A 26,621-nucleotide genomic window follows, 5' to 3' on the forward strand; every position below is an offset into this window, starting at 1 on the left:
CTCTCTCTCTCTCTCTCTCTCTCTCTCTCTCTCTCTCTCTCTCCCCCTCTCTCTCTATTTTGTACAATAATGGGAGAGAAGGAAGCAGTCAGGCCCCTGAGAATGGCTCCTGTACACACTAATCATTTCTTCCCTGGCTATAGACCTGCATCCATGATGGAAAAATGTAATCAGGCAGCTAACACAGAAGTTTCAAGCTCTCAGGGGAATAGCTATTTGTACAAGAAGCTGAATATTCATGTAACTTTCCAGGACATCAATACATCCTCATTTTACCTTATTTATTTCAGTTCCCCAGTGAACAGTTGTACTCTTAAGCTAAAAGCTAATATTGCTGTTCTTCAGGTCTGTATCTTCTCTCTAGCTAATAAATGGGTCTCCCTAACACATTTGTTTATCCCCTGCCAAAACTATCCATCAGGTGACACGTGTTTGTTTTCTTTGTCGTGGTTCACAGGAGACAGGTACTATTGTTTGCCATCAATTAGCTTGGGGTCTTGTGTCAGGGATGCATAAGCTGGTGTCATTTCCCTCTGACAGCCACCCAATCCAATTGAAAAGGAATTGTTTCATTACCCACTCATCAGGGCTGCTAGATAATGATACTGCTTCTTGGCAAAATAGAATAAAAAAAGACAGGCAGAGAGAATAGATTTTTAGGAAACAGCAATATTAAAATTATTCATGCCCCAAGGAGGAGAGAAAAAGATCAGGGGGATGACTGTGCAGCCCGCAAGAAGCTCCTTTTCCATAATAAAGGTGGAATGAGTAATGAAGCGCTTCCCGAGTGGAGAGGAAGGCATTCTGAAAAAGGAGCTAGGTAAGAGAACCCATTGTAGCCAGAGACAATGGTGAAGTGAGTATTCACTGAAGTGTCTCTCTAGCTCACCAATTAGTTCCACGATCCAATTTTTCCCTCTGAATGACCCTTACAAAATATTTTCCTCTCGCATAAACATCCTCCGCTTTGTGCTCTGAAGTCAGGAGAGAGGTTTCCTCTACAAATCTGAAAGGACATGCAGTTGAATTACTTAAATGGGAAATAAAAACAGAAACAGAGCACGGCCAGCCTCAATTTTCCCCTTTCAAGGACCAGAACTTTAATCACACAGCCGTTACACTTCATTCCTCTAGGAATATCTTGACAGAAGTTGTTTTTAAATTCAGGAAATTAACCAAGACAGTATCTTTCTGCTTGTAGAGAAACAAACACAAAGAGTGCTGAAAATGTAAAGTACTTCAAGATAAACTAAGCTTGAAGGAGGACAATTGTGTTGACATTTTAGTAACAACCATTTTCACTCCTTAAGGAAGTGCAGTTATGCATGAAAATGACTTGTTATCTTTTTAAACTGAAATGTGTTCTGATTTGTGAGTAGGAAACTGTGCACTAGTCCTATCTGTACCCACCCCCCAAAAAAAACACCCAGAATTTCCCCCTTATTACATCAAATAGAAAAGCTGGGAAATTTTGTTTCTATTCAATTTATAATTTTTTAAAATGCATAATTAGAACAATAACCAAAGCTTGAGAGTCATTATGGTGTAAGGGACGGCAAACTGGCTTTGGAATCAGGCAGAGCTGAGTTTAATCTTGGATCCATCCTGACTATATGACCCTGGGCAAGTCACTTAATCACTCAGTGTTGTCAGGTGGACAGCAGGTAGTGATCTGCATTGGTAGAGGGAGTTTGCTTAGCTGGAATTCCCTGTACCAATGAAATCACAACTCTTTTTTTTTAATAACTCATATTTCTATGTAACCTTGGGCAAGATACTTAGCTTTCCTGGGATTCATTTTCTTCAACATTAAAATGAGTGGTTGAACTAGTTGTACCTTTCACTTCTAGAATTATGATTCTGTATATCCTCTTAAAACCTAGAAAGCACTTTCTAGCCATCATCTTATTTTATCTTCACAGCCCTATATATATATTTAATATGTGGTATATATTGAATAAATACATTTATAATATATTTCATATATAAAATATTTAATTTATATTTCACTTACATCATCTTACTTGCCCTGAACAACAACCTTGTGAGGTATATGCCATCATTATATCCCATTCTACAGAGGAATCTGAAGCTTAGAGGAATTTACTTGCCCAGGATCACCCAACTAGTAAGTGTCAGAATTGGGATTCTATCCCAGGTCTTCCTGTGTCCAAGTCTAACATTTGGTACCCTCTGCTGCTACATCACACCATTCCAAGGAGCTCATCTTATCATCAAACAACAGGTCATGGGATAATAGAAGCTAGAGGCTAAAATCCAAATAAGTGAGGTGACCTGCCTCAGGTGTACAGGGTATCAGAGCAGGAACTCAGTCCCAAGGCTCAGACTTCAAATACAGTTCTCTTTTCACTATACCACACTGTTCTGTGACTGGCCCTTAACTTAAATGTCCATTTCTTGACAGTGGCAGGAGGGTTAAAACTATTATCATGCAGCCTACAGTTTAGAACTGAAAGAGTACTCAGAGAATATTTAGCACAGCCATTTATTTTATAGATGGGAGAGGGCTAGTGAGCTCAAGTCACTAGGTCATAAAGATAAAAAGTAGCAAAGGCAGACTTTGTACCCAGATCCTCTGGTCTATGGTTTATTCCTTTCTGTTTTAATAATCTATGACCAACTTTCTCTCTGTGTTTTCTTTCTGTCTTCCTCTGTCTCTGTTTGGAATGTTTTGTCACTATCTCTATATCTCTCTCTCTCTCCTTCCCTTCTGCTCCTGCAGCAGATAAATTTTGGGTTCATAAATCTTCTAAGTCATTAGAGACCCATGAAAAAAATGCCACACTACTCAAAAAGGGTTAATTCACCTCCCATGAGTAATAATTATACTTCTCTTGGTTCATTATGGCAGTGGATCTAAAACATGAGATGAGATCCTGCCTTTTAGCACATTCCCTTTAAGTGGTTTCTCCAAATGCATATTTATAATTGTAGCTTGGTAGATGCAAACCCAGTAAATCCCTTCTCTCCTGCATTATTGACAGAGTGGAAAACATTTCAGCTGCAAATTCTGCTGTATACATTTACTAAAGGATAGCTTCTGTTATAATTGCTCATTAATAACTACTTCTCCATCCCTTAGATCAATATGCCTCTGATGTGCACTTGAAATTTTATTGAAAAACAGGCACGTTTCCTACTAGCCGCCTATTTTCTAAATAAAATCATTCACTAAATGTCTTGCTTACGTTTGATAGCTGGGCAATTGGCATTTTAAATACTGGAGCCATTTTTGAGGTGCAAAGGCAGAAATGAGCAAATACTTCTATTGTGCATGCCTAACTGATAGTTAAATGACCAACCTACTCTTGCATGTTATGTGCGATATTATCATTTAAATGTGCCAATTCCCAGAACTCAGCTTCTCTATATTGCCACTGGAACACAACTAACATTGGAACAAACCCTTTTTTGATGATCAGTTTCACTTAAAGATGCACCATTCTTTGCCCCAACAATGGATGCATTTTGTTTTCCCCTTCACAGGAAAATCCTATGAGCTACGTATATTATTTTACAATGATAGAGCAAATGAAAAATAGTTTCCTCTTTTCAATAGTAAATTTGAATTTGCTACCCACCTTTTTATTTATATATTTTAATTAGACAGAGAGAACCTAAAACAATATCATAAAATTTCTTTTGCTGACCTATGGTCATGTGAAAAATTTAGCTACTTCAGAAGCCAAGAATCCTTGATTTTATAGGTGTGATTCTCCCCATGAATTCAAATCACAACTCCTCCAAACCATCATAGAATGTTTCAGGAGTTGCTGTGGTTGAAAAAAAATCACTTTAGGGACATCAGCATCACAAAAACCTAGAGAGTTGAGAGAATCCAGGAAGAATGGGTAGCAAAATGTTACAGAGAGGTCAAGGATAAGGATAGATATGTGCTGGTTAGTGTTTAACTACTGGCTCTTGGGAGGAGGTAGGGATACATCTACAACATACTTTTAAGTTTAATCAGCATTAGTAACATTTTTTCCTTTACTTCTGTACTCTAGACAATCAACAAAACAATAAATCAAGCCCAGATCTGTATTGTTTTCTGATTTCTGAGGTGCAAATGCTCACACTGAAAATTTAACAATTGGGGGCAGCTAGGTGGCCCAGTGGATAGAGCTCTGGCCTTGGAGTCAGGAGGACCTGAGTTCAAATCCAGCCTCAGACACATAACACTTACTGGCTGTACAACCCTGGGCAAGTCACTTAACCCCATTGCCTAGCCCCCCAAAAATAATAACAATTGACTTTTCTGAGTCAGGTTGAGCTGACTCTAGCACACTCCTGGATAAGAACCGATAGAGGAGATTTTCACCCCAAATGTGACTAGATTGGTCACTTAAGAGATTATTGATTACTTTGCACAGAGCAGTTTCAGTTGAGTGATGAGATTAAAAAAACAGCTTGCATGGAGTTTAGAAGGTAAGAGAAGAAGAAATAGAGGCACTAAATATAGATGACTTTTTCAAAAATTTGGCTGAAAAAGAAAGAAGAGCTATAGGATGATAGTGGAAATGGTAGGGTCTAGTGAAGAAATTTTCAAGGATACACGATGAGGAAGGAACCAATAGAAAGGGATCAAAGATTGGGGGAGGGGAAGGGGAGATAGTGGAAGCAATCTGTTGGAAGACAGGAGGGAGTTTGAAAATGAATGCAGATGGATTGATGAAGTGAAATGTAGATGGATTGGCCATGGTGAAAAGAAGAGTCACCCCATCACCAGATGCAGTACTAAAAAAAGAGATGGTGGTGGGTTATATCAATGAGTTGTGAGATGAGGAAGAGAGAAGAGGGAGTCTTGTTAGTCTATCACTAACTAAGTCTAGCATATCTAGTACAACTAACTAGTTTATCACTAAATGGTCCACATGTAAAGGCTTTCCAGGTTGGTGGGAATTTCCAGAGCCTGAACTTTATTAGTCTTCCAAAACCCAGAGCAACCTCCATGCTGCTGTGAAGACTCACAGATTGTTAGAATTGGAAAAAACCGTAGTGGAGTATAGTTCACCCATACCTAAGAAATCTTTCTATAGTATCACCCAACAAGTGGTCATCTGATCTCTGCCTAAAAAATCTTCAAGGAGTATCCCAGTTGAGCCTTGCTGGTATGTCTCTTGTTACCTTACTAGCTGTGTATTCCATTTTTTTTCATTATTTCTTTAAAAAAAAAAAAAAAGAAAATCTCTACTGAGAGAGAACCTAAGTGTTAAGAAGTGTTTCTTTATATCATGCTAAAATCTACCTATTCGTAACTTCCACCCATTGCTCCACAGGCTGTTCTCTAGGGCCGAGCACAAGCCTAGTTCCTCTTTCCTTGTAACACATGAGGATGGTTATTATGATCTTCCTAAATGTCTTCTCTTCTCTAGACAAAACATCCCCAGCACCTTCACTCAATTCATATATGAATGGCATGATCTCAAGGCTATTCATCATCCTGGTTGCTCTCCTCTGGATATTCTCCAATTTATCAATATCCTTCCTCAAATCAGTACCCAAAACTGAATGTAGTACTTTAGATGTGGTCTGACCAGGGCCAAGTACAGTGGGATTGTCACCTCCCTTGTTCTGTTGACTGTCCCTCTCTTAATGCAGCTTGAGATCACGTTAGTATTTTTTGACTATCTTATCTCACCATTGATTCATCTTGAGCTTGCAGTCCACTAACCTCCCTAATTCTCTTTCTGAAGAATGGCTATCAAGCCATTCCTTCCCTATCTTGTCCTTGGGAAGTTGATTTTAAGAACCCTTTTATTCTTCTTAGCCCCACTATAAAATATCATTCAGCACTGTGACAGCCACAACCCCTCCTGGATCCACAGTGCAATTTATCCTCAGTTTGTTCTACTTCATGCTGAAATAGCCCTAAAGATTGGTATTCAGTGCAGTATTTCCTTTCACTGACCCTATAAGGCAATTGATTTTACATAGGGAGAGAGCTGCCCATTGCACCCAAAGCCACTTGAGTCACATAAAAGAACCAACTTTAAATGCTGTGGTCTCCATATCTAAGCAGATATTTTTATACTTCAAAGATTTGTGATCTCATCAAAGTTGTATCAATTGAGAAAGGCTGAAAGAACTGAGGATATTTAACCTGGGGAATAGAAGTTTCAGGGGGCATAAGATATATGTGTTCAAGTATTTGAAGGGGTTGTCATGTGGAAGAGGAATCTGATTTGTTCTAGTTAGATTTTTTTAATTATTTATTTTATTTTTAATTTATGGGATAAAAGAAGTATTTCCATGATGTAGTATAATAAAAATATGATTACTCATGAAACTACAAATGTATTATGTACAACTTGCTATTCCTTTTAAATGTATAATAAAGTTATCATGTACATTTCTCTTTTTTCTTTTCTCCCCTCTAGCAATGGCTACCATTAGACACAAATATCTGTGTGTGTGTGCGTGTATGTGTGTGTGTGCGCATGTGTGTGTAAAATCATTCTATACATACTCATACTTATCAATTCTTTTTCTGGATACAAATAGTATCTTCCATCATATGCCCTTTGTAGGTAATTTGGGTATTCATAATAGTCAAAATGGCTCATTTGCCCAAAGTTCTTCTCAAAACAATATTGCTGTTACTGTTAGATCTGAAAGGCAAAACCAGGAGCAATAGTTAGAAGTTGCAAAGAAGACAACTTAACCTCGATGTTATTTAAAAACAAACAAAATAAAACAAAACACCTTCCCAACATTAGAGCTATCTAAAAGTAGAATGAACTGCCTGAAAAGGTGGTGGATTCTCCCATCCTTGGAGGTCCTGAAGTAGAAACTGGAAGGTGGCTTGTCAGGGATGATATAGTAGGGATTCCTTTTTTAGATCTCGGTGTCATTGGATAACCACATAATACTTTGTGAGTCTGAGTACTGCTGACCTTAACTCACACACATCTCCCCTCATCTTGTGTGAGATGCCCATGTCTTTACATAAATCCTCTAGAGAGGATCCGCCCAAAGCACTGAATGACCTTTTCTGATTAATAATAATAGCTGGCTTGATAACTGCTAATTGGGCACGTTATGAGTGTATGGATTGAACGAAATGGCTGCCCAGATCCCTTTCAGCTCTCAAATTTGGTGATTCTGTAATGTTTATATAAGGTTTTCAATTCACTTAACATAACATATATTATCTCACAATAACCCTGTGAGATAGGTGCTATTACTATCCCCATTTTACAGATATACTTTGAGGTGGCATCTGAAAAAGACTTGACAGATTTTTCTTGATCAGGAATACAAAGTGTAACTGGGTTACTTCTACCATTTTCCTCAGGAGGAGACAAAAACTAAGTAAGAATTTCCATAATCCAAAAGCAGTAGAAAAAGTTCTGAGTGTAAGGGGAGTGATCTTACTGCCCCTAGTTTAAGCAGGGGACCCATATATTAATCCAGAGTACAGACTTTTTCTTCCTTGGGGATTGCATCATCTCTTAATCACAAAAGCAATAAGAATATCCAATATGTTCATCTACCATGCCTAATCAATTGTTCCATCTGCCAGTCATTGGTCATATCTGAAGGTAGACTTAAAAGAGTTTTCCCAGCTAAGAAAATGGCAATGACCCTGTGGTAACAATTGTGGTAGACAATGAACACTAACCCCTTTGGACAGCATACTGACATTGAAGGATTTTATCACTTCAGGCTTACAAAGAACTTTTTGCACCCTGGAGAAATGGGCATAGCTCTGGGCTGTCACTCAAGAGGTGGTGTGTGCCTCATTGCAATGTGTTCTATACTAAATGGCATAGTTAATTGGAAGGATGCGATAATAAGCAGTGCAATCAAGGGCATGATGGCTATTTAATACTTGTATGAGTGCTTTTTCACCCTGAGATTAAAAATTATATTCTCCTAAGCTTAGTTTTCACTGACATAGGCACTTTGGGGAGGTAGCAGGTGCCAAATTTGGGCACAGTAGATAAGAAGTAAGTGTTATATTGACAGATGTTCTAATAAGCTGGTATTCAGGATTGCTTCCTGGGATGTTTGAATGTGAAGCTTAATTCAATTTAGAAAAACAAATACAATGAACATTTAAGTGCCTGCTGTGTGCAGAGTGCTGTTCTACAAGCTTGGCAAGATACAAAAGTTATATGATAATAAAAGTGATATAAGAATAACACTCTAAGGAGCTACGATTCCATCAGTGTTGGTCTATCCCTTTTACCTATGCAAACTTCAGTCCCTCTAAGTCTTAAGAGGTAGTCTTTTTGAATAGCTTTTGTCAAAGGTTCATCACCCCATGGCTAATTTGGTGGCAGCCCTCTTCCAAATGACCTAGGTCATTTTGACTATTGTAATAATTATAATAAGTCATTTTGACTATTATAAATAACCAAATTAACTACAAAGGATGTATGAAGGAAGACGCTATCTGAATCCAGAGAAATGATACATAGAACTATATATAGAATGATTATAAACATATACATATACATATTTGTGTCTAATGATATTCATCTCTAGGGTGGAAGGAAGGAAGAAAAAAAGGGAAAAAGAAAAAGAATTTACATTATAACTTTATTATGTATTTAAAAGGAATAGCAAGTTTTACATAATAGATTTGTAGTTTCATGTACAATCATTTTTTATTATACTATGTTGTGGAGATGTCCGTTTTATCCCATAAATTTAAAATTAAATAAAAAATAAAATAAATAAAATAAGACAAAATGATCTATGTTGAACCTCACATAGTATACATAAAGTGTGACTATGACTGACCCATAGCACACAATTCCTTTCCAACTTGTAGGAATTGAAAGATTTGGTTTTCTACTGGCACTGTCTTTTAAGACACTGGGATAATTTCCAACCCAAAAAAAAAAAGGAGGCCTTTAGTGGAGGAAGAATAGTAATACGGTGATGTAACAATAATACTAATAGTTCACATTTTTATAGTGCATTAAGATTTACAAAACCTTTGTGCAGATTATGGTCTCATAGAAGAATAAAGCATGTGCTAGATAATTATGAAATGAATGAATTATGAAAAAAAACATAAATACTGGGGATATGAGTATTTAAAAAATAGAAAATCTTTTCCCTTAAGGACTTTACATTTTAATAGAAGAAGACAGCATAGTGGAGTGATGACCAGGAAGGTGCGTTTTATTCTGGGGAGATAAAAAAGGGAGAAGGAAGAGTGAATTATATCTGATAAATATTGTTCATAAGCTCAACTGTGGCTCAAAAAAGCTAGAGCTTTTTAATCAACCAATAAACATTTATTAAGCACCTGCTATATGCCTATGTACTAGATGCTAGAGATAGAAACAAAAATGAAACACTGCCTACCCATAAGGAGTTTACATTCTATTGGAGAAGACAACATGCATATGCATTAGGTCCTATTCTATACAGTGATGTAATGATAATAGTAATAGCTCACATTTCTATAGTATATTAAGATTTATCAAATATGTTTAATATGAATGTATAAGTAGAGCCTATATCAGATTGCATGACATCTTGGGTGGGGGGAAGAGGGGGACAAAATTTAAAACTCAAAATCTTATGGAAGTGAATGTTGAAAACTAAAAATAAATTATTTTTAAAAATTTCCAAAGTATAAAAAAAAGAGAGATTATAAGATCCTTGAGGGCAGCAACTATCTTTCTTTTTTGTATTTGTATCCTCAGCACTTAGCACAGTGCCTGGTACATAAGAGGTACTTAATAAATGTTTATTGGCTGACTGATTAAAAAAAAAAGATTTATTAAACTTTTGGGTAGGTTAATAGTCTAGTAGAAGAATAAAGCATATGCCCAGATAACTATGTTATGGATAAATTAATGAATGAAAATAGATGAAAAAATCCATAAATGCTAGGGATTTGATTATTTAACAAAGAGATAATTCTTGGCCACAGGGAGTTTACATTTTAATAGCAGATGACAACATACTGGGGTAGTGATGAGGGAAGTGTGCCCACTCTATAGTACCCCTAGTTCCTAAGAGAATGGCAAAGATTGAGAACTCAGTTGACTAAATTCCAATTGTTACTCATGCTGTTGCAAAGATATAATGATTAAAAATTAAAGTATAGATGAACATGACATTTCACTATGATTGTTAGCTCCTGCCACTTCCTAATCATCATGCCATCTATGGGAGAATGAGAGACAATGGGGAAAAAAAATCATTAGTCTCAGAATCAGGATAGAACAAAGTTAAGATCCTGCCTTTCATGCTTCCTAGATCTTTGACTATGGTTGGATCACTTATGATGCCTCAGTCTCCACGTTCTTATCTGTAAAATTAAACTAATGATAGCTGTAACAACCATATCAAAGGGCTACTGTAAGAATCAAATAAGATAATGTATAAACATTTTCTTGCAAACATTAAAGCACAATGTGCATATCTGAGAGCAGGAAAGTACCTAACTAATTAAATTAGGCTAAAATTTCCTGACTATTCTTTTCTCTTCCCTGGATAGTTCCATTATTAATGAGGGGATTGGAAAAGAGATTGCTTAACCAGAGTAGTAGACTTCTAATGACAGAGAATGAGAAGAGAACATTAGATTTATCATCTTAAGATATTTTTGATATCTTTGCAGAAAGTAGTTTCAATTAAATGATGAGAGGTGAGGAGCCAGCTTTCAGAGGGTAAGAAAAGAGAGAGGAGAAAAAAAGCAGAGACATAATGTGTAGATGGCTTTTTTAAAGGGGCTTGGCTAATAAAGGAAAGAGAGGTATAAAATGAGAGATGGTGTGGATGGTAGGCTCTACTGAGAGTATTTTTTTTAAGGCTTAGAGAAATTTGAGCATGTTTATGGACATCAAGGAAGAAGTACTAGATAGGGAGAGATTGATGACTAGAGAGAGAGGGAATGATAATAAGGCCACCTGTTAGAGAAGAGAGAGAGAGACGAGATTGAAGGAAGAAGTGGTTGAGATGATATCAAGGTGTTGTGAGATGAGGGGAGAAGATGATGGTCTAGTTCAATAGCCTCTGTAGGCATACAGTCCAAAAGTAGGCCCATATTTGAAAGCTTTCCGGGTAGGTAGAAATTTCTAGAGACTGTGCTTCATTAGAATGGCCTTTTGTTACCCAGCATCACCTCCCTGCTTCTATGTATGGAGAATCATAGAATTGGAAGAACTTCAGTGGCCAAAAAGTTCAGCCCATACCTGACAAAGAATTCCTTTTATGGTATCATTTATCTTCTATAACTTCATCTAGTCTGTGCCTGAAAATTTCCTCTGAGTACCCCTAAGAGTTTGATATTGTGATACTTGGGTAACAGAGGTGTTTTGGAGCAGGGGAGCCTTCTTCAGGACTCCTCAAATTGTACCAGTAGCACCAATAGGTAGTTCTGATAGGGGTGGGACCTAGTAGACGATAGGGTTACAGCCACAAAATGCACCAAACCATCTACCACATTTAATTTCCCAAAGCAAAATATGCTGTTCCGTGTCACCCTTCTTCTCCCTCCCCCGACCAACCCTGCCCATCTCTCTGCCTTCCCCCAGTCTGAGGTCACCATCTTCTCTTCCTTTTCTGGAGATGTCTAGGGAGGAGTCAGGCTGATTTTTATTTGCTAGTCTGTAAACTCTAATGGCAAAGTCTTTCCTTTCCTTTCATTACCCATTTGCCCCAAGACTAATAAGTGAGGGGTATATTCAGTTATTACCATTTTTTAAATATCTAGTAGAGTTCGCAGTTTCTGTGTACATAAGGGGGAAAATATTTACAAAGTGTCTTTGTGACCTCTTATTCTTCTATTAGTATATGAGACCAAGCCCCAGCCTTACGGATACCAATATTCATGCTACTGCCACAATTATTCCAAACAGCCTGTTCCCCTGGGTGAAATTATTATTTGGAATAAAAGCCGAGTTCTGGCTCCCTAAGCGAGTATAGCAATAAATGAGGGTAGTGATTCATAAGGCGACTCTCGTGTGTTTGCAAATGTGCAACTTTTATTGAAGCTGACGCACAGAACAGAAGCTCTATGTTACCTTTTCTTGCTGGTAAGCACTTTTCAGCCTGCTTCAGAATCTTTTGAAGTTGGGTTGAGGGGTGGTGATGGTGTTGGTAGTGGTGGTGGTGCCATTGCTGTGGAAGGGTGGAAATAGGCATTGGTGTACAGGACAAAGTTGGATCTATAAAAGGCAGCAATAAATCTATGGAATTAAGTTATCCTAGTATCAGTAGATTTTGAGAGGAAAGGCAGTAGCTACATTTTAATGGGGCCTTTTAAGTGACAGAGCTGTTGCCTAATTAAGAGTACATAACAGGAATTTGTATTAAGCAGTTTCTTGCCAAGGGATGGTGTCTGTCTGTTTTGTGTCTGGATTTGGGAGGAGTACTAATTTATCAATAGAGTTCCCACAACCTTTCCCCCCTCATAATCCCCTAAATTTTCTCAAAGATCTAATTCTCCTACATTCTAACCTGGAATAACCCAAAAGAAAGTTCTCGTATTTGTCATTGTCCAGGAAATCTTCCTTCTCCTACTAAAACACTAGGTTCTGAAAAATTCAAAATCTCCCTTCCTCCACAAAGGAACTGGATTTCACAATATTTTTTTTACCTTCTCAGGCCAAGTACAAGCATATATCTACCTCTTCCACATGATTCAGTAGCAAGTTACTATCAACTGCACCTGGGGGTGGGAGTGGGGGGGGTGGAGAGGAAACTGCACACGGACTTAGGTCCCTCATCCCCCTGAGCACTTGTCTATTTCCTCAAAAAATATGCTGTCTTTGTTAAAATGCCACTCATTCTTATCCCAAACTTGATTTTTTACCCGTATGTGCATATATGTGTGTTAGATAGCTATATACACACAAATATGTATATACATATGTAATCATATACACAGTGTTTAAGTGCATGTGTAGTCAGAGGCAGCCTAGTAGAGAGGAAAAAGTACATAGAGTAAATATGGAGTGGAAGGCCTGGATTCAAAACCCAGATTAGCTTCTTTACTAGCTACATGACCTTGGGCAGTCATTTAACTTCTCAATCCCTATCTCAGTTTCTTCATCTCTAACTAAATTGGACATTTTCAAAAGCCTCTTTTAGCTCTGAATCCTATGAGCACTTGAATGATCTCTTAAAGAACAGAAATAAGGAGGCCATCCAGCATCATATTAACTATCAGCAAAGAAATAATTAGACGTAACTCTGCCTGATACAAGTTCAATATGGTGCAGGGATAATGGTGGCATCATTAAGGACAGTCTGTATGTATAGTTGTGTCATGTGGTAGGGAAGGGAGAAAATAATTAAGTGCCTACTATGTGCCAGTCGCTGTGCTAAGCATTTTTTACAGGTATGTTCTCATTTGATGCTTACAACAACTCTGTGAGGTAGAGGCTCTTATTATCCCCTTTTTACAGTGGAGAAAACTATAGCATATTTGAGCTGGCAGGTGACCCCATGAGGTAGCACATTACCCCATAGAGTTTGAAAGTGGGAACTGGGAGACAGAAGTCATAAAGACAGGACTTTAAGTATGGTGGCAGCAGCAGTGGCATTTAGGTCCCAGGTCACCAGAAAACTAATAGCAGAAATACAGAGACTGTGGTTCCTAAGAGAAGGAAGTGTACCACTATCTCATCAGCACACTATGGGAAAACTCTATTTTCCCCAAGTCATTCACAGATCTGTGTATCAGTAGATGTTAGATTCCTTGAGAATTGGGAGGATAAGGCCATGATAGAGTCTATGATTAGAAATAATTGAAAGGATTGAAGGTAGGAAACTCTCCTAGAAAGAAAGAGCATGGTCCAATTCATAATCCAAGCCATAGAATCATAGGTTTTCAGCTGAAAGAAGATGGTAGTGGTTACTGGGTTCAACTCCTTAATTCAATCCCTTAAATAAAGAAACTGAGACCTAGAGTAATTAAATATCCTTACACAAGAAGTGGCAGAAATAGGATTAAAACTTAGGTATTAAAACTCTAAGTCTATCTCTCTTTCTACTGAACCACAGAACACACTTTGGAGGCAAGACAGAGATCTCTTAGTGATGATGGAAGACATCATGGGTGTGCTGATAAATGTTTAACAAGCAGGGTGAAATGTTCATAGGACTCTCTTTTAACTTTAATTTACATTATTAATATTAACACCTACTCATGTCTAGACAGTCAATAAAACAACAAATCAAGCCCTGATTTGGTGAGTTTGCTGATTTTTGAGATGCAAATGTTCACACTGAAAATTTAACAATCAGCTCTCCTGAGCTGGTTCATGATAATTCCAGCATACCCTTGTCTCAGGATAGTGAGATCTCTGCTGGGTACCTTTGGAACATTAACAGACTCCTCCCTGACAGGCTCTGAAAGTGACAAGCAGTGATGTTTTCTGTAGCATTGTAACAGTTGGCCAGGACCAAGTTTCAAGCCTTAGGGTAATTTCCACTATAGAAGATTAGCATGTCAGTCAGTCAATAAGTTGTGAGTGCCTTAGCCCCAAACAAATGACCGCATATTTACTTTATAGATATTTCCTATATACTTAGATATATGAACATTGTCTCTCCCAACAGAATTTATGCTACCAGTGAGTATAAACTGTTCTATTTTTGCCTTTGTATCTCCAGAGCATAGCTCAGTACACAGCACATACTAGGTACTTACACAATGCTTATTGACTGATTGATTGGTACTAGGAACTAGGACTAGATCAAGGGATCTTAATCTGGGGTTCATCGATCTCCCAGGGGTTCGTGAGTGGAAAACGTTAATTTTTTTCACTATAATTGGTTTCCTTTATAATTCCAAGTATTTTGTCTTATGCTTTTAAAAGCATTATTCTGAATAGAAGTCCATAGTCTTCACCAGACTGAAAAGCGATCTCTAACCCCAAAACCAGTCAAGAAGCTTTGGGCTAGGTGACCTATAGTGCCCCCTCCAGCTCTAACATTCCATGAATTGATAAAAGCTAGTGCCCATTGCTTGGAATCGCCATCAGGAGAATCTCTCTAGTTACAGGGTCTGAGTCCCAGCAAGTTCATCTGAACCATAGTGAGAAATGGAATACAACTGGGGCTGTGCCACGCCCCCAACCTGCCCCCTAATTCTCACCACTGATGAAATGGTAAGAGGAATCAGAAACAAATGCACTAACTTATTGTCATGCTTGAACTACTGAAAGGTGATAGCATAGAGGATCACTAGTGGAAACATTAGAAGCTCAGCTAATTCCGTCCTAGTCAGACAAGGCGTTTGTAGGGAAAGGCAGCTCCCAGCATAGTGCAGGCTGAGGAGCTCTTTGGTGCAGTGGCAATGAGGAAAGTATTAGCCAGTCAACTGCCTGATTATTAAAAGGTGGACCCCACTCCAATGAGTTAAAACAAAACCTGTGTATATTCAGCAAATGAAGAATTGGACCATAAGAATCAGCCTCCCACCTCCTACCCCAGCATGTCTCTTGTCAATCATCTACACACGAAACCTTTGCTTTCTTCCTTTTATCCCCCATTTATGGGTGTGTGTGTGTGTGTGTGTGTGTGTGTGTGTGTGTGTGTATGAGTGTGTGTGTGCACGCGTGCTTTATTTTATTTGTGGCTTAGCTTGAATTCCCTGTCTTTCTTTTTTATTTCAGCCACGATTTTCTCCAGCACTCACTCAAGCCGGAGTGGAACAGCTGCTGGGGCTGGGCCTCCCCCACATCCCGTCAGTCACCCTTCTCCGGGACATAATGTACAGGGGAGCCCCCACAACCCCTCCTCCCAGTTACCTCCTCTCTCGGCTGTGGACTCAGGAACTGAAAGGTAAGACCATCTGTCTCTTCCTCCTAAGCAGTGACACAGCCAAGCCTCCCTGCACCAAGAAATGATTTGACAGTTGCTAAATTTTATTAATAATACATTGGTGGGTTGATTTACCCAAAGGTGACATTTAAAAAGTACATACACATTTCACAAGAATCCAGTCTGCTCATTCTCTGGTTTTTTTTTTTTTCGCCTGTTTGGGGAAAAAAAAAAGATATTAGTGACAGTCACCTAAAGTGTCTGTTTCAGGGAAAAAAGCAGCAGAATTTCCCTGTTTTTTCAACACCTCCTGTTCAGTTGTCACATATGTAGGCCATGTTAAGATGACCGTATTTGTCTGTTGATCAGTTTAAGGTTTTATTTCGTAACATAAAAGAGCACACTATTTCCAAAGGTTTTTGAGAGGATTGCTGACCAAGATATTATAACTCCCTATCCATTGAAGTCCCTTCCTCTCTTCCTTTAAGGCTCTTCTCAGATGCTACCCCAATAGGGGGACAGGTTCTTTGACCATCCCAGGTGTCAGCAATCTCTCCCTTCTGAAATGTCTTTTAGCACTTAGACTCCTTCCCTCAACTTTCCTTTGTATCACAGTTATTCATGTACTGACTCTTCTTGTGGATTGATTGATGATTTCTGACCCACCCTCTTTCCATAAAATTGTAATTTCCTCCTTGAAAGCAGCATCTGTGGCATATCCATCTTTGTCTCCCCAGTGCTCAGTTCAGGGTTTTGCACACAGTAGATGCTTAATAAATATTTTAATTGAATTGAAGTCTGTCACAAAATTGTATATAATGGAATCCAATCCCAAAAGTGTTCCAGTGTCTACCATGCGCAAAGTTCTACAGAGACCAAGATAGTATAAAAAGTGGTTGCTGAATTCAGGGAGCTTACATTCCGGTATTTTAATAGTCTGCTAATTGGTCTCCTTGCCACAAGTCTTGCCTCACTCCAATCTATCCTCCGTTCATCTGCCAAAATGATTTTCCTAAAATGCAGACGCAAATATGTCACCCCTCTACTCTACAAACAGTTGACTCCTTATCACCTCCAAGATTAATATAAAATCCTGTTTGGCATTTAAAGCCCTTCACAATGTACTCCCCCTCCACCCCAATGTTTCCAATATTTTTACACCGTATACTCTCACCTACACTAGAATTCTTTGATTCAGTGAAACTGGCCTCTTTGTTATTCTTCAAACAAAATACTCCATTTCTCAACTCTGAGAGCTTTCGATGGCTGTCCCCCATGCCTGGAAAGCTCTCCTTCCTCATTTGTACCTCCTGGCTCCCCTAGCTTCCTTCAAGTGTCAGCTAAAATCCCATTTTCTATAGGAAGCCCTTCCGATTTCCTCTTCTAGTCCTTTCCCTCTGTTAATTATCTACAATTGATCTTTTTTTTACATTCCAATTTTTTTTTCCAATTACATGTAATTTTTTTTAACATTTGGTTTTTTTTTTAATTAGAGTTCCAAATTTTCTCTCTCTCTCCATCCCTTCCCCCTCATTAAGAAAGCAAGCAATTTGATATAGGTTGTACATGAGCAGTCATATGAAACATATTTCCATATAAGTCATCTTGTGAAAGAAAACACAGACACCCCCCCCAAAAAAACCCCACAAAATATAAAGTACAGAATAGTATACTTCAATCTGCATTCACTTCATCAGTTCTTTCTCTGGCGATGGGTAGCATTTTTCATCATGAGTCCTTCAGAATTGTCTTGGATCATTATATTGCTGAGAATAGCTAAGTTGTTCACAGTTGATCATTATAGAGTATTGCTATTACTATGTACAGTTCTCCTGGTTCTGCTCATTTTACTTTTTACAGCATTTCACATATGTCTTTCCAGGCTTTTCTGAAGTCTGCCTGCTCATCAATTCTTATAGCACAATAGTATTCCATTACATTCATATACCACAACTTGTTCAGCCATCCCAAATTGATGGGCATCCCCTCAGTTTCCAATTCTTTGCCACCATGAAAAGAGCTGTTATTAATATTTTTGTACATATAGGTCCTTTTCCTTTTCCTTTGATCTCTTTGGGATACAGACCTAGTAGTGCTATTGCTGGATCAAATAGTATTCACAGTTTTAGAACCTTTTGGGCATAGTTCCAAATTGTTCTCCAGAATGGTTGGATCAGTTCACAACTCCATTGACAATGTGTTAGTGTCCCAATTTCCCCATATCCCCTTTAACATTTGTCATTTTCTTTTTCTGTCACATTAGACAATCTTATAGGTATAAGGTGGTACCTCAGAGATGTTTTAATTTGCATTTTTCTAATCAATAGTGACTTATAGCATTTTTTCATACGATTAGAGATAACTTCGATTTCTTCTTCTGAAAACTGCCTGTTCATATCCTTTGACCATTTATCAATTGGGGAATGATCTGCATTCAAATAAATTTGATGTAGTTCTCTATATAATTGAGAAATGAGATCTTTAACAGAGAAATTTACTGTAAAATCCCCCTGCCCCAGTTTTCTGCTTTCCTTCTAATCTTGGCTACATTGGTTTTGTTTGTGCACAACCTTTTCAATTTAATGTAATCAAATTTATCCATTTTACATCTTGTAATGAACTCTTGTTTGGTCATAAATTCTTCCCTTATCCATAGATCTGACAGGTAAACTATTCCATGCTCCCCTACTTTGCTTGTGTCTATGCCCTTTTCATCTAAATCATGTACCCATTTTGACCTTATGTGGTATATGATGTGAGATGTTGGACTATGCTAGTTTCTGCCAAACTTCTTTCCAATTTTCCTAGAAGTTTTCGTCAAATAGCAAGTTATTGTTCCCAAAGCTTGAATTTTCAAGTTTATCAAACACTAGATTAATATGATCATTTACTACTGTATACTATATACCTAATCTATTTCACAGATCCATCACTCTTATTTCTTAGCCAGTACCACCTTATTTTGATAATTACCACTTTGTAATACAGTTTGAGATCTAATATGACTAAGCTACCTTCCTTCACATATTTTTTCATTGGTTCACTTGACATTCTTGACCTTTTGTTTATCCAGGTGGATTTTATTGTTTCTTCTAGGTCTATAAAATAATGTTTTTGTAGTTTCATTGGTATGGCAATGAAAAAATTAATTGAGGTAGAATTGTCATTTTTATTATACTGGCTTAGCCTACCCATGAGCAATTAATATTTCTCCAGTTGTTTAGATCTGACTTTACATGTGTGAAAAGTGTTTTATAATTGTGTTCATATAGTTTCTAGTTTTGCCTTGGTGGGCAGACTGCCAAGAATTTTATATTATCTACAGCTATTTTAAATGGAATTTCTCTTTCTATCTCTTGCTGTTGGACTTTGTTGTTAATATAAAGAAATGTTGATTGTTTATGTGGATTTTTTATATCTTACAATTTTGCTAAAGTCATTAATTATTTCAGCTAGATTTTTGATTGATTCTCTAGGATTCTCCAAGTATGCCATCATCTCTACCGCAAAGAATGGTAGTTTTGTTTCCTCATTGCCTATTCAAATTCCTTCAATTTCTTTCTCTTCTCTTATTGCTATGGCTAGCATTTCTAGTCCAACATTAAATAAGAATGTTGATAATAGTCATCCTTGCTTCACCCCTGATCTTAATGGTAAGGCTTCTAGCTTATCCCCATTACAGATAATGCTTGCCGATGATTTTACATAGAGCTACTTAATCATTTTAAGGAAAGCTCCATTTATTCCTATGCTTTCTAATATTTTTAATAGGAATGATTGTTATATTTTGTCAAAAGCTTTTTCTTCATCTGTTGAGATAATCATATGATTTCTATTGATTTCGTTATTGATATGGTCACTCATGCTGATAGTTTTCACAATATTGAAACAGCACTGCATTCCTGGTATAAATCCCACCAGGTCATAGTGTATGATCTTTGTGATATATTGCTATAATCTCTTCGCTAGTATTTTATTTAAAAGTTTTGTATCAATATTCACTAGGAAAATTGCTCTATAGTTTTCTTTCTCTGTTTTTGCTCTTCCTTATTTAGGTTCAGCATCATATTTGCATCATAAAATGAATCGGATAGAACTATTTTCCTATTTTTCCAAATAGTTTATATGCTATTGGAATTAATTATTCTTTAAATATTTGGTAGAATTTATTTGTGAATCCATCTGGTCTAAAGGATTTTTTTCTTAGGAAGCAGTTTATCTTTTATGTAGTCCACTTGTACATATTTGTTTGTATGTTATCTTCTCCATTAGACTGAAAGTTCCTCAAGTTTAGGGATGATCTTTTACCTTTCTTTGTATCCCTACCTCTTAACACCATGCCTGACACAAAATAGTTGTGGGGAAGGTTGTGTTGGGTTATAAAAGCTAAAGAGAGGAGTTCATATTTTAATCTGGAGGCAAAAGAGAAGAATTGGAGATGACTGAGTAAGAGAGTCACCTGTCAGATCTGAAATTAAGGAAAATCATGTACATACCATCTAGAGAATGGAGAAGAATGGTGAGAGATTTGAGAAGCAAGGACACCCAAAAGAAAGTCATTGCAATAATCTTAGTTAGAGATGAAAAATACATGAACCAAGAATAGCTATATGAATAGAAAGAAAGGTTCAAATGCAAAAGATGTCATAAAAGTAGAAATGGCAAGCTTTAGCAACTGAGTGGATATGTGGGGCAAGGGAAAGTGAGAAGACCAGGATAATGCCAAGATTAGGAATCTGGTAGACCAAGAGAGTTGTGTGTGACTGAGGCAGAAATAAGGAAGACTAGATGAGATGAGAGTTCAAGGAAAAAGTCAATAAGTTCATTTTTAGACATGTTGGGTTATGACGTTGCCAGTACATCTAGTTTGAAATGTGCCATAGTCAATTTGGTAATAAGGGACAGAAACTCAGAGGAGAGACTGGGGATATATGGAGTCTAGGAGTTACTTGCATAGAGATGACAGTTAAACCCATGGAATTTAAGGAGATTACCAAGGGATTGGATCCTTTGGGATGGTTATAGAACTATAAAACTTAGATTATATATCTAAAGCCTGAAGAGACCTCAGAGGCCATCTCATCAAATTCCTTCATTTTATAGATGTTTAGAAGTCAAGAGCAGGGTAGTCTAAGTAGTGGGCAGGATGAGGCAGGCACCAATCAGGACAAGGTAGACATTCTGGAGATAAAAGTATTAAAATCTCCAAGGCATGGTTTCAAGGACTTTGTTTTTATTTGCATTTTTGTATCCCCAGCACTTAGTACAATGTGTGGTACATAATCGTTGTTTAGTTATTTCAGTCATGTCTGACTCTTTGTGACCCCATTTGGGGTTTTCTTGGCAAAGATCCTGGAGTGGTTTACCATTTTCTCCTCCAGCTGATTTTACAGATGAGAAAACTGAGGCAAACAGGGTTAAATGATTTGCCCAGGGTCACGCAACTAGTAAGTGTCCAAGACCAAATCTGCACTCAGGAAGATGAGTTCTATTGACTCTAGGCCTGGCACTTTATCTACTGCACTATCTAGCTGACAATGGTACATAGTAGGTGCTTAATAAATGTTTACTGAGTGACTAACTGATTGGTATGAGAGACAAAGTGGCTATTGCACTACACCAGAGGTTCTTAACCTGGTGTTAATGAACTCTTAAAACTGTATTTCAATATAATCGGTTTCCTTTATAATTCTATGTATTTTGTTTTATGCATTTAAAAATATTATTCTGAGAAAGGATCCATAGGTTTTGCCAGACTACCACATAGGTCTAGGACATGAAAACAAAAGCCTTGTGCTGGACCCTCCACCCATCCCTAGTTGAACTCACTGCTAGTCCATTCTCCCTTGGGCATAGGTGGATTCTGGGAACACCACTTTTATAAGCAGACTCTCCATATCATTTGACAGCTTAAGTGATTGACTGATTAGCAACTAATTTCAAAGGAATGCTTGGTAGTTCCACAGGTAGTGCTGGCTCTAGTCTGAGGACCTGAATGGCAATGCCAACTACTAATGCTTTGCTACTTATTCAACTTGTATGTACACTTCATCTCCTTGTGCTTCAGTTTCCTCATCTGAACAATATGGGGCAGGGGTTTGCATTCAGTGGCATCTGAGGTTCCTTCTGGCTTTAGTTCCAGCATCCTCTGAACAGAGGATCTTGCTTCTTCTTTGTACCATTCTCTCTATGGCATGGTTATGTTAACATGTCTTAGGAATCTTCTTGGGGGAGATAGGAGGAAACATGCTGTATTAAAAACAACAACAAACCATATATTTAAAATCTCTCAATTTCTTGTCCACATCTTCAAAAACATTTATGGAGCTGCTTCAGGGTGAAGGGTGAAGGAACCCTGTTTCATTTAACAACTTCTTACAATATCTGTCATTAGGGGTCTGCAAATGATAGCCATACTCTAAATCCTAGGCAATGAAGAAAAGAAATCTTGGAAGATATCCCATACATTCTTGTAAGTTGAGGCAAACGTAACTTCTTGTCACAAGGGAGTTCATTTTCAGCTCTATCGTAAATGGCATTAGCCACAGGTTTTTTTTTTCCTTCTTAATCATCTCTTTGCATTTGGCTTCACTGTGAACTCTTTTCAGCAACCTTATGGAGTTCAGTGATGATCAATCTAAATTTTCCATTGCTCCATTTCATCTTATTATCAGTAGCCATAATGATCCTTAGAAGATGACAAGAGTTGAACAATTTCCTCGTCTCCTTTATGGCTGTGCAAAAATTTAGGCAGCTATTACATCCACTTCTTGGTCACTTGGATAAGCTGCTGATTGATATCCTCAGAAGCCTGGGGGAGAAATAATTCTTATTTGTTACTCTTCCTAGAGATCCTCTCTATTCTAGGCTTACTTATTTCTCCAAAAGAAACACCAAGAGGTATTACCATCAGTTTTACACACATCTTTTTTCAGATGAAAAGTAATTAAAACATGTCAGCACCAGTACATTACAATGTAAATAGGTGCATTTACAAATCACCTAATTTGCATCTCTACTTTATTCACTCCCCCTTCCAGCCAAACTATTATTCTCTAAACCAGGCATTCCATGGAATGGATGCCTGCCTCACCTCCAACTCTCAGAATGCTTAGCTTTTTTCAAGGTACAGCTCAGGTGCCAACTGATATAGGAACCTTTTCCTGATCTTTTTGATTATTAGTACTTTCTCCCTTCTCGAATTATATAGTATATTAGTTTACATATTATTTTCTCATAATAGAATATAATTTCCTTGAGGGCTGGGCCATTTTTATTTTGTCTTTGTATGCCCAGCACCTAGAGCAGAGCACAAGCTTAGTACATTCTTGTTAAATAAATGAATGAGTGGATGAGTGAATGTGATACGCTTTATCAAGTGAATAAGACAGACAGTGTCCACCCTCTTACAGCTTAGTATCTAAGTCAGGCAACACTTAATTGGACAAATGATTCCTGTTTGAGTGAGAGAGGAAGCTATGAAGTGATTGCAAGTGCCAAAGGAGTGTTAATAGGAGTGAGAACAGGGTGGAGGAGAAGAAGGAGGAGGATTTGTATCAAGGAATTGTAAAGTCTCCACCGAGGGTCGTCCTCAGCAACAATGGCACAGCTGGATGAATTGTATCCTTTTTGTCAGCCATGTTGAGTTGGGCAGGTCACTTCTACTTCATTAGGCTTTGGGGAAGGAGAACATAAAATAGGATTGAATTATTAAGTGTGTTTGTATTATTTCTCCGCATGCAAAGAGTAAGAGGAAATTTGCCTACATGAAGCATTTGGCTTAATGACTCTTACTCTGTGTTTATCTGGGAAATTCCCCAGCAAAAACTAAAGCAGTTTTCTTAACGGAAATGGGTTTATCACACTTTGCAATTTTTAAGCAGGAAATTGGCATTTTTCCTGTTTGGGGGCTATTTATTCATCATTTGCTTAGCTAGAACTTGTTAATAAAAAGGTCTGAGTCATAGTAAGAAGTCATGAAAGGTTCACCTTTGGTTAGAGTCAAGATCTTTGATACTGTGTTAAAATAAAAGCAAATTCTCTTTGTTTGATGAGGTTCCATCTTTATCTTTTAAGATGATCATAATGACACATCATTTAGTTGATTTAAGTGGTATTCTTCTCTATCATTTAATACTGATTCAAATTTATTGTGGTAAATGATACCTTTTTACATGTCAGAATGGATAAGCCAGTATGACTTTTCATTTATCACTGATGAAAGTCAGAATGTTGGTAGGCCATTAACTGGTTGTGCACCACAGTATATTAGTCTGGTTGTAGAAAGTAAGAATAGTCACCAAATTCTTATTTTTCATATGGAAGAAAGTCAGGCTTCAAGAAGATGTAATTAGACTGCATTGGGTCAGATGGCAAGTTACCAGTTTATGGGCATGTGTATGCATCTTGTCTGAAAGAATGTCAAGTCTGTGAGAATAAAACAGTCTTTTTCTGTTATACATAGGGCCCTCCATCTAGTGACTACTACAGCAGGAACTTATTTTGGAAAGGACATTGACAAACTGGAGTACATTCAGAGGAGAGTGGCCAAAACGTGGAGGGAACTGGAGACCATGCCATATGATGATCATTTAAAGGAACTAGAGATGCTTAGCCTTAGAAGAGAAGGCTATGGGAGAAGGAGGTTCTGTGAGGGAAAACTTGCTACCTGTTAGAATTGTTCAAAAATGGAATGAGCTTCTTGGGAAGATAATGGTTTTGAAAATTTGAAGACTCCATTAGAGTCTTCAAACAGAGGATTAATAGAGAATCACTCTGTGCAGGGGAGTTTATCTTGGGTATAGGTTAGACCAGATGACTTCTGAAGTCTGAAATTCTGTGATTCCAGACAAGAGGCTTCCCATGCTTTTCACTTACTGCTAGTAAGGAACTTGAGCATTCATGCATTCATCCAGTTGCTCTTTGGAAAGAGCAAGGGGCCTGGTCAAGTGGAATTTGAACTCAAGTTGTGTTAAATGTTGTGTATGTAAGCATTTCATCACCATATCATTCATTTATTCTTTCATGTTGGGAGTAACTTGAATTTGAATCCCATTTCTGACATTTCCAGGTGTTTGACTATGGACAAGTCATTCAAGCTAAGTTTTCCAAGCCTCAGTGTCCTCATCTGTAAAATAATGAAAATAATACCTGTGGTACTTCCCTCATGGGATTGTTATAAGGATAAAATGTGATAATGTAGGTAAAGTACTTTATAAGCCCTAAAGTACTATATAAATGTCAGCTCTTATTATGGCAATACTGAACTACCTGTGGATTATCGAAGAAAAAAGGGCACAGTGTCTCCCTCAGGAATATACAGTCTAGCTTGAAAGAAGAAAAACATTGAACCTGAAATAACTAGAGGAGACGTTAGGGAGAATAACGAGAAATTCATCAAAGTATTCGCACCAGAGAAAGGATTCCATTTCTTTAAGCCCTCATTGAGGGCAACACCTGGCAATTCTGGCTGGTTTTCATTCATTATCCATTAATGTTTCAAATGGGGCATTACTACATCACTCTGGGCACACTGACATGTGGTTTCTTCCGTTTCTGTGCCTTTCTCCACCTTTCTGTGTGTATACTTTGCTGCATTTCATAGGCGTCCCATTTCTAAAGAGAGAGTTGGAAATGTGAAGTCCCTTTGATAGATACCAGGGACAGAAAAACAGACCTTAGTTTTTATTCACCTTCCCAACATCCTTTCTCACCTATTCCTCTGTGCAGTCATCCCCTCCAGCCCTTAACATGCATAATGTCTTAACCTCTTCTTCCCCCCACCTAAAATGCCATACGATACAACAAATGTTTATTAAATGCCTGTTTAATGCCTGTTAAAGAGCATTATGAGGTGTTTCAGGGACATGTGCAGGATTGGATAAGATATAATCCCTACCACTAAAGGGACTTAGAATCATAGGTCTGGAGCTGAATTAGAACTTAGAGGTAATCTAGGTGAACCCTCTCATTTTGCAAATGAAGAAACTGAGGTCCAGAGACATTCCTTTAGGTCATACAGTAAGTCCCTGAGCCAGAATATTTTTACTTCAGGCCCTCTAATTCCAAAACCTATGGTTTCTTGAGTTTAGAGAATAGTCAAGGGATACAATATAAGCATAGAAAAAGGGGCTTGAGCTATGATTTCATGGATATAAGGAATTCCCAGATGAGGAAACTCTCTCTTTCATTGGAGGTTGAAACTTCTGCAACATCTATGTGTGTATATCTGTCCATTTGTCTATATTTTACCCATGCCATTTTTCTGCCCTTCCCCTAATTTTAACACCTCCATGTTGCTTACCAAGTGATATTGTCAGCCCTTTGCCTGGCATTCAAGGACCTCTAGAAGCTGGAACCACCACCCTATCCTTTCAGGCCAATCTGAATCTTACTCTTTCTCATAGACCCATTTCAATCTCTTCTCTGCCTCTAAAATTTTCTTTTAACTAGATCAAATGATACCAATCTTACCCTACTATAAGCTCATAACATTCATTTAGCATTTACTTTTGGTTTTGATTTTGTAGATATCTGTGGCTTGCTCACTCTCCCAAATAGATCATAAGTTTCCTAAGGGCAAGGATCATGCCTTAAAATACTTCTTTGTGTCCCCCAACACACCTCGCACAGTTGTTTATTTGTAGTAAGAAACAAATAAGTAAGTTTCAATGACAGAAAACAAAACTGTGACTTAGCACCCTGGACCCTAGAATCAAAAGGCCCAGTTTTGAATAACCGTTTTTCTACTTTATGTCCTTGGGCTAATCACTTCCTTCTCTTGGACTCAACTTCTTCATCTGTAAAATGAGAGGATTTTTTTTTTTTTTGTCTCTAAAGTCTTTTCCGGTTTTAAA

General features: G+C 37.7%; 1 protein-coding gene across 3 annotated transcripts in view; it reads left to right on the forward strand.

Annotated features, from left to right (window-relative positions):
- The window catches only part of GLIS3 (GLIS family zinc finger 3), a 589,608-nt gene that overhangs the window by 495,006 nt on the left and 67,981 nt on the right, over window positions 1-26,621 (forward strand). For all 3 annotated transcript variants that reach the window (XM_027862989.1, XM_027862990.1, XM_027862991.1), the window contains one exon: window positions 15,618-15,786. In XM_027862989.1, coding sequence (XP_027718790.1) covers window positions 15,618-15,786 — 169 coding nt within the window. The remainder of the gene's footprint in view (window positions 1-15,617; window positions 15,787-26,621) is intronic.

The sequence above is a fragment of the Vombatus ursinus genome, unplaced genomic scaffold, assembly GCF_900497805.2.
Source record: "Vombatus ursinus unplaced genomic scaffold, bare-nosed wombat genome assembly UNPS02014770.1, whole genome shotgun sequence".
In the NCBI taxonomy this organism is placed as follows: domain Eukaryota; kingdom Metazoa; phylum Chordata; class Mammalia; order Diprotodontia; family Vombatidae; genus Vombatus; species Vombatus ursinus.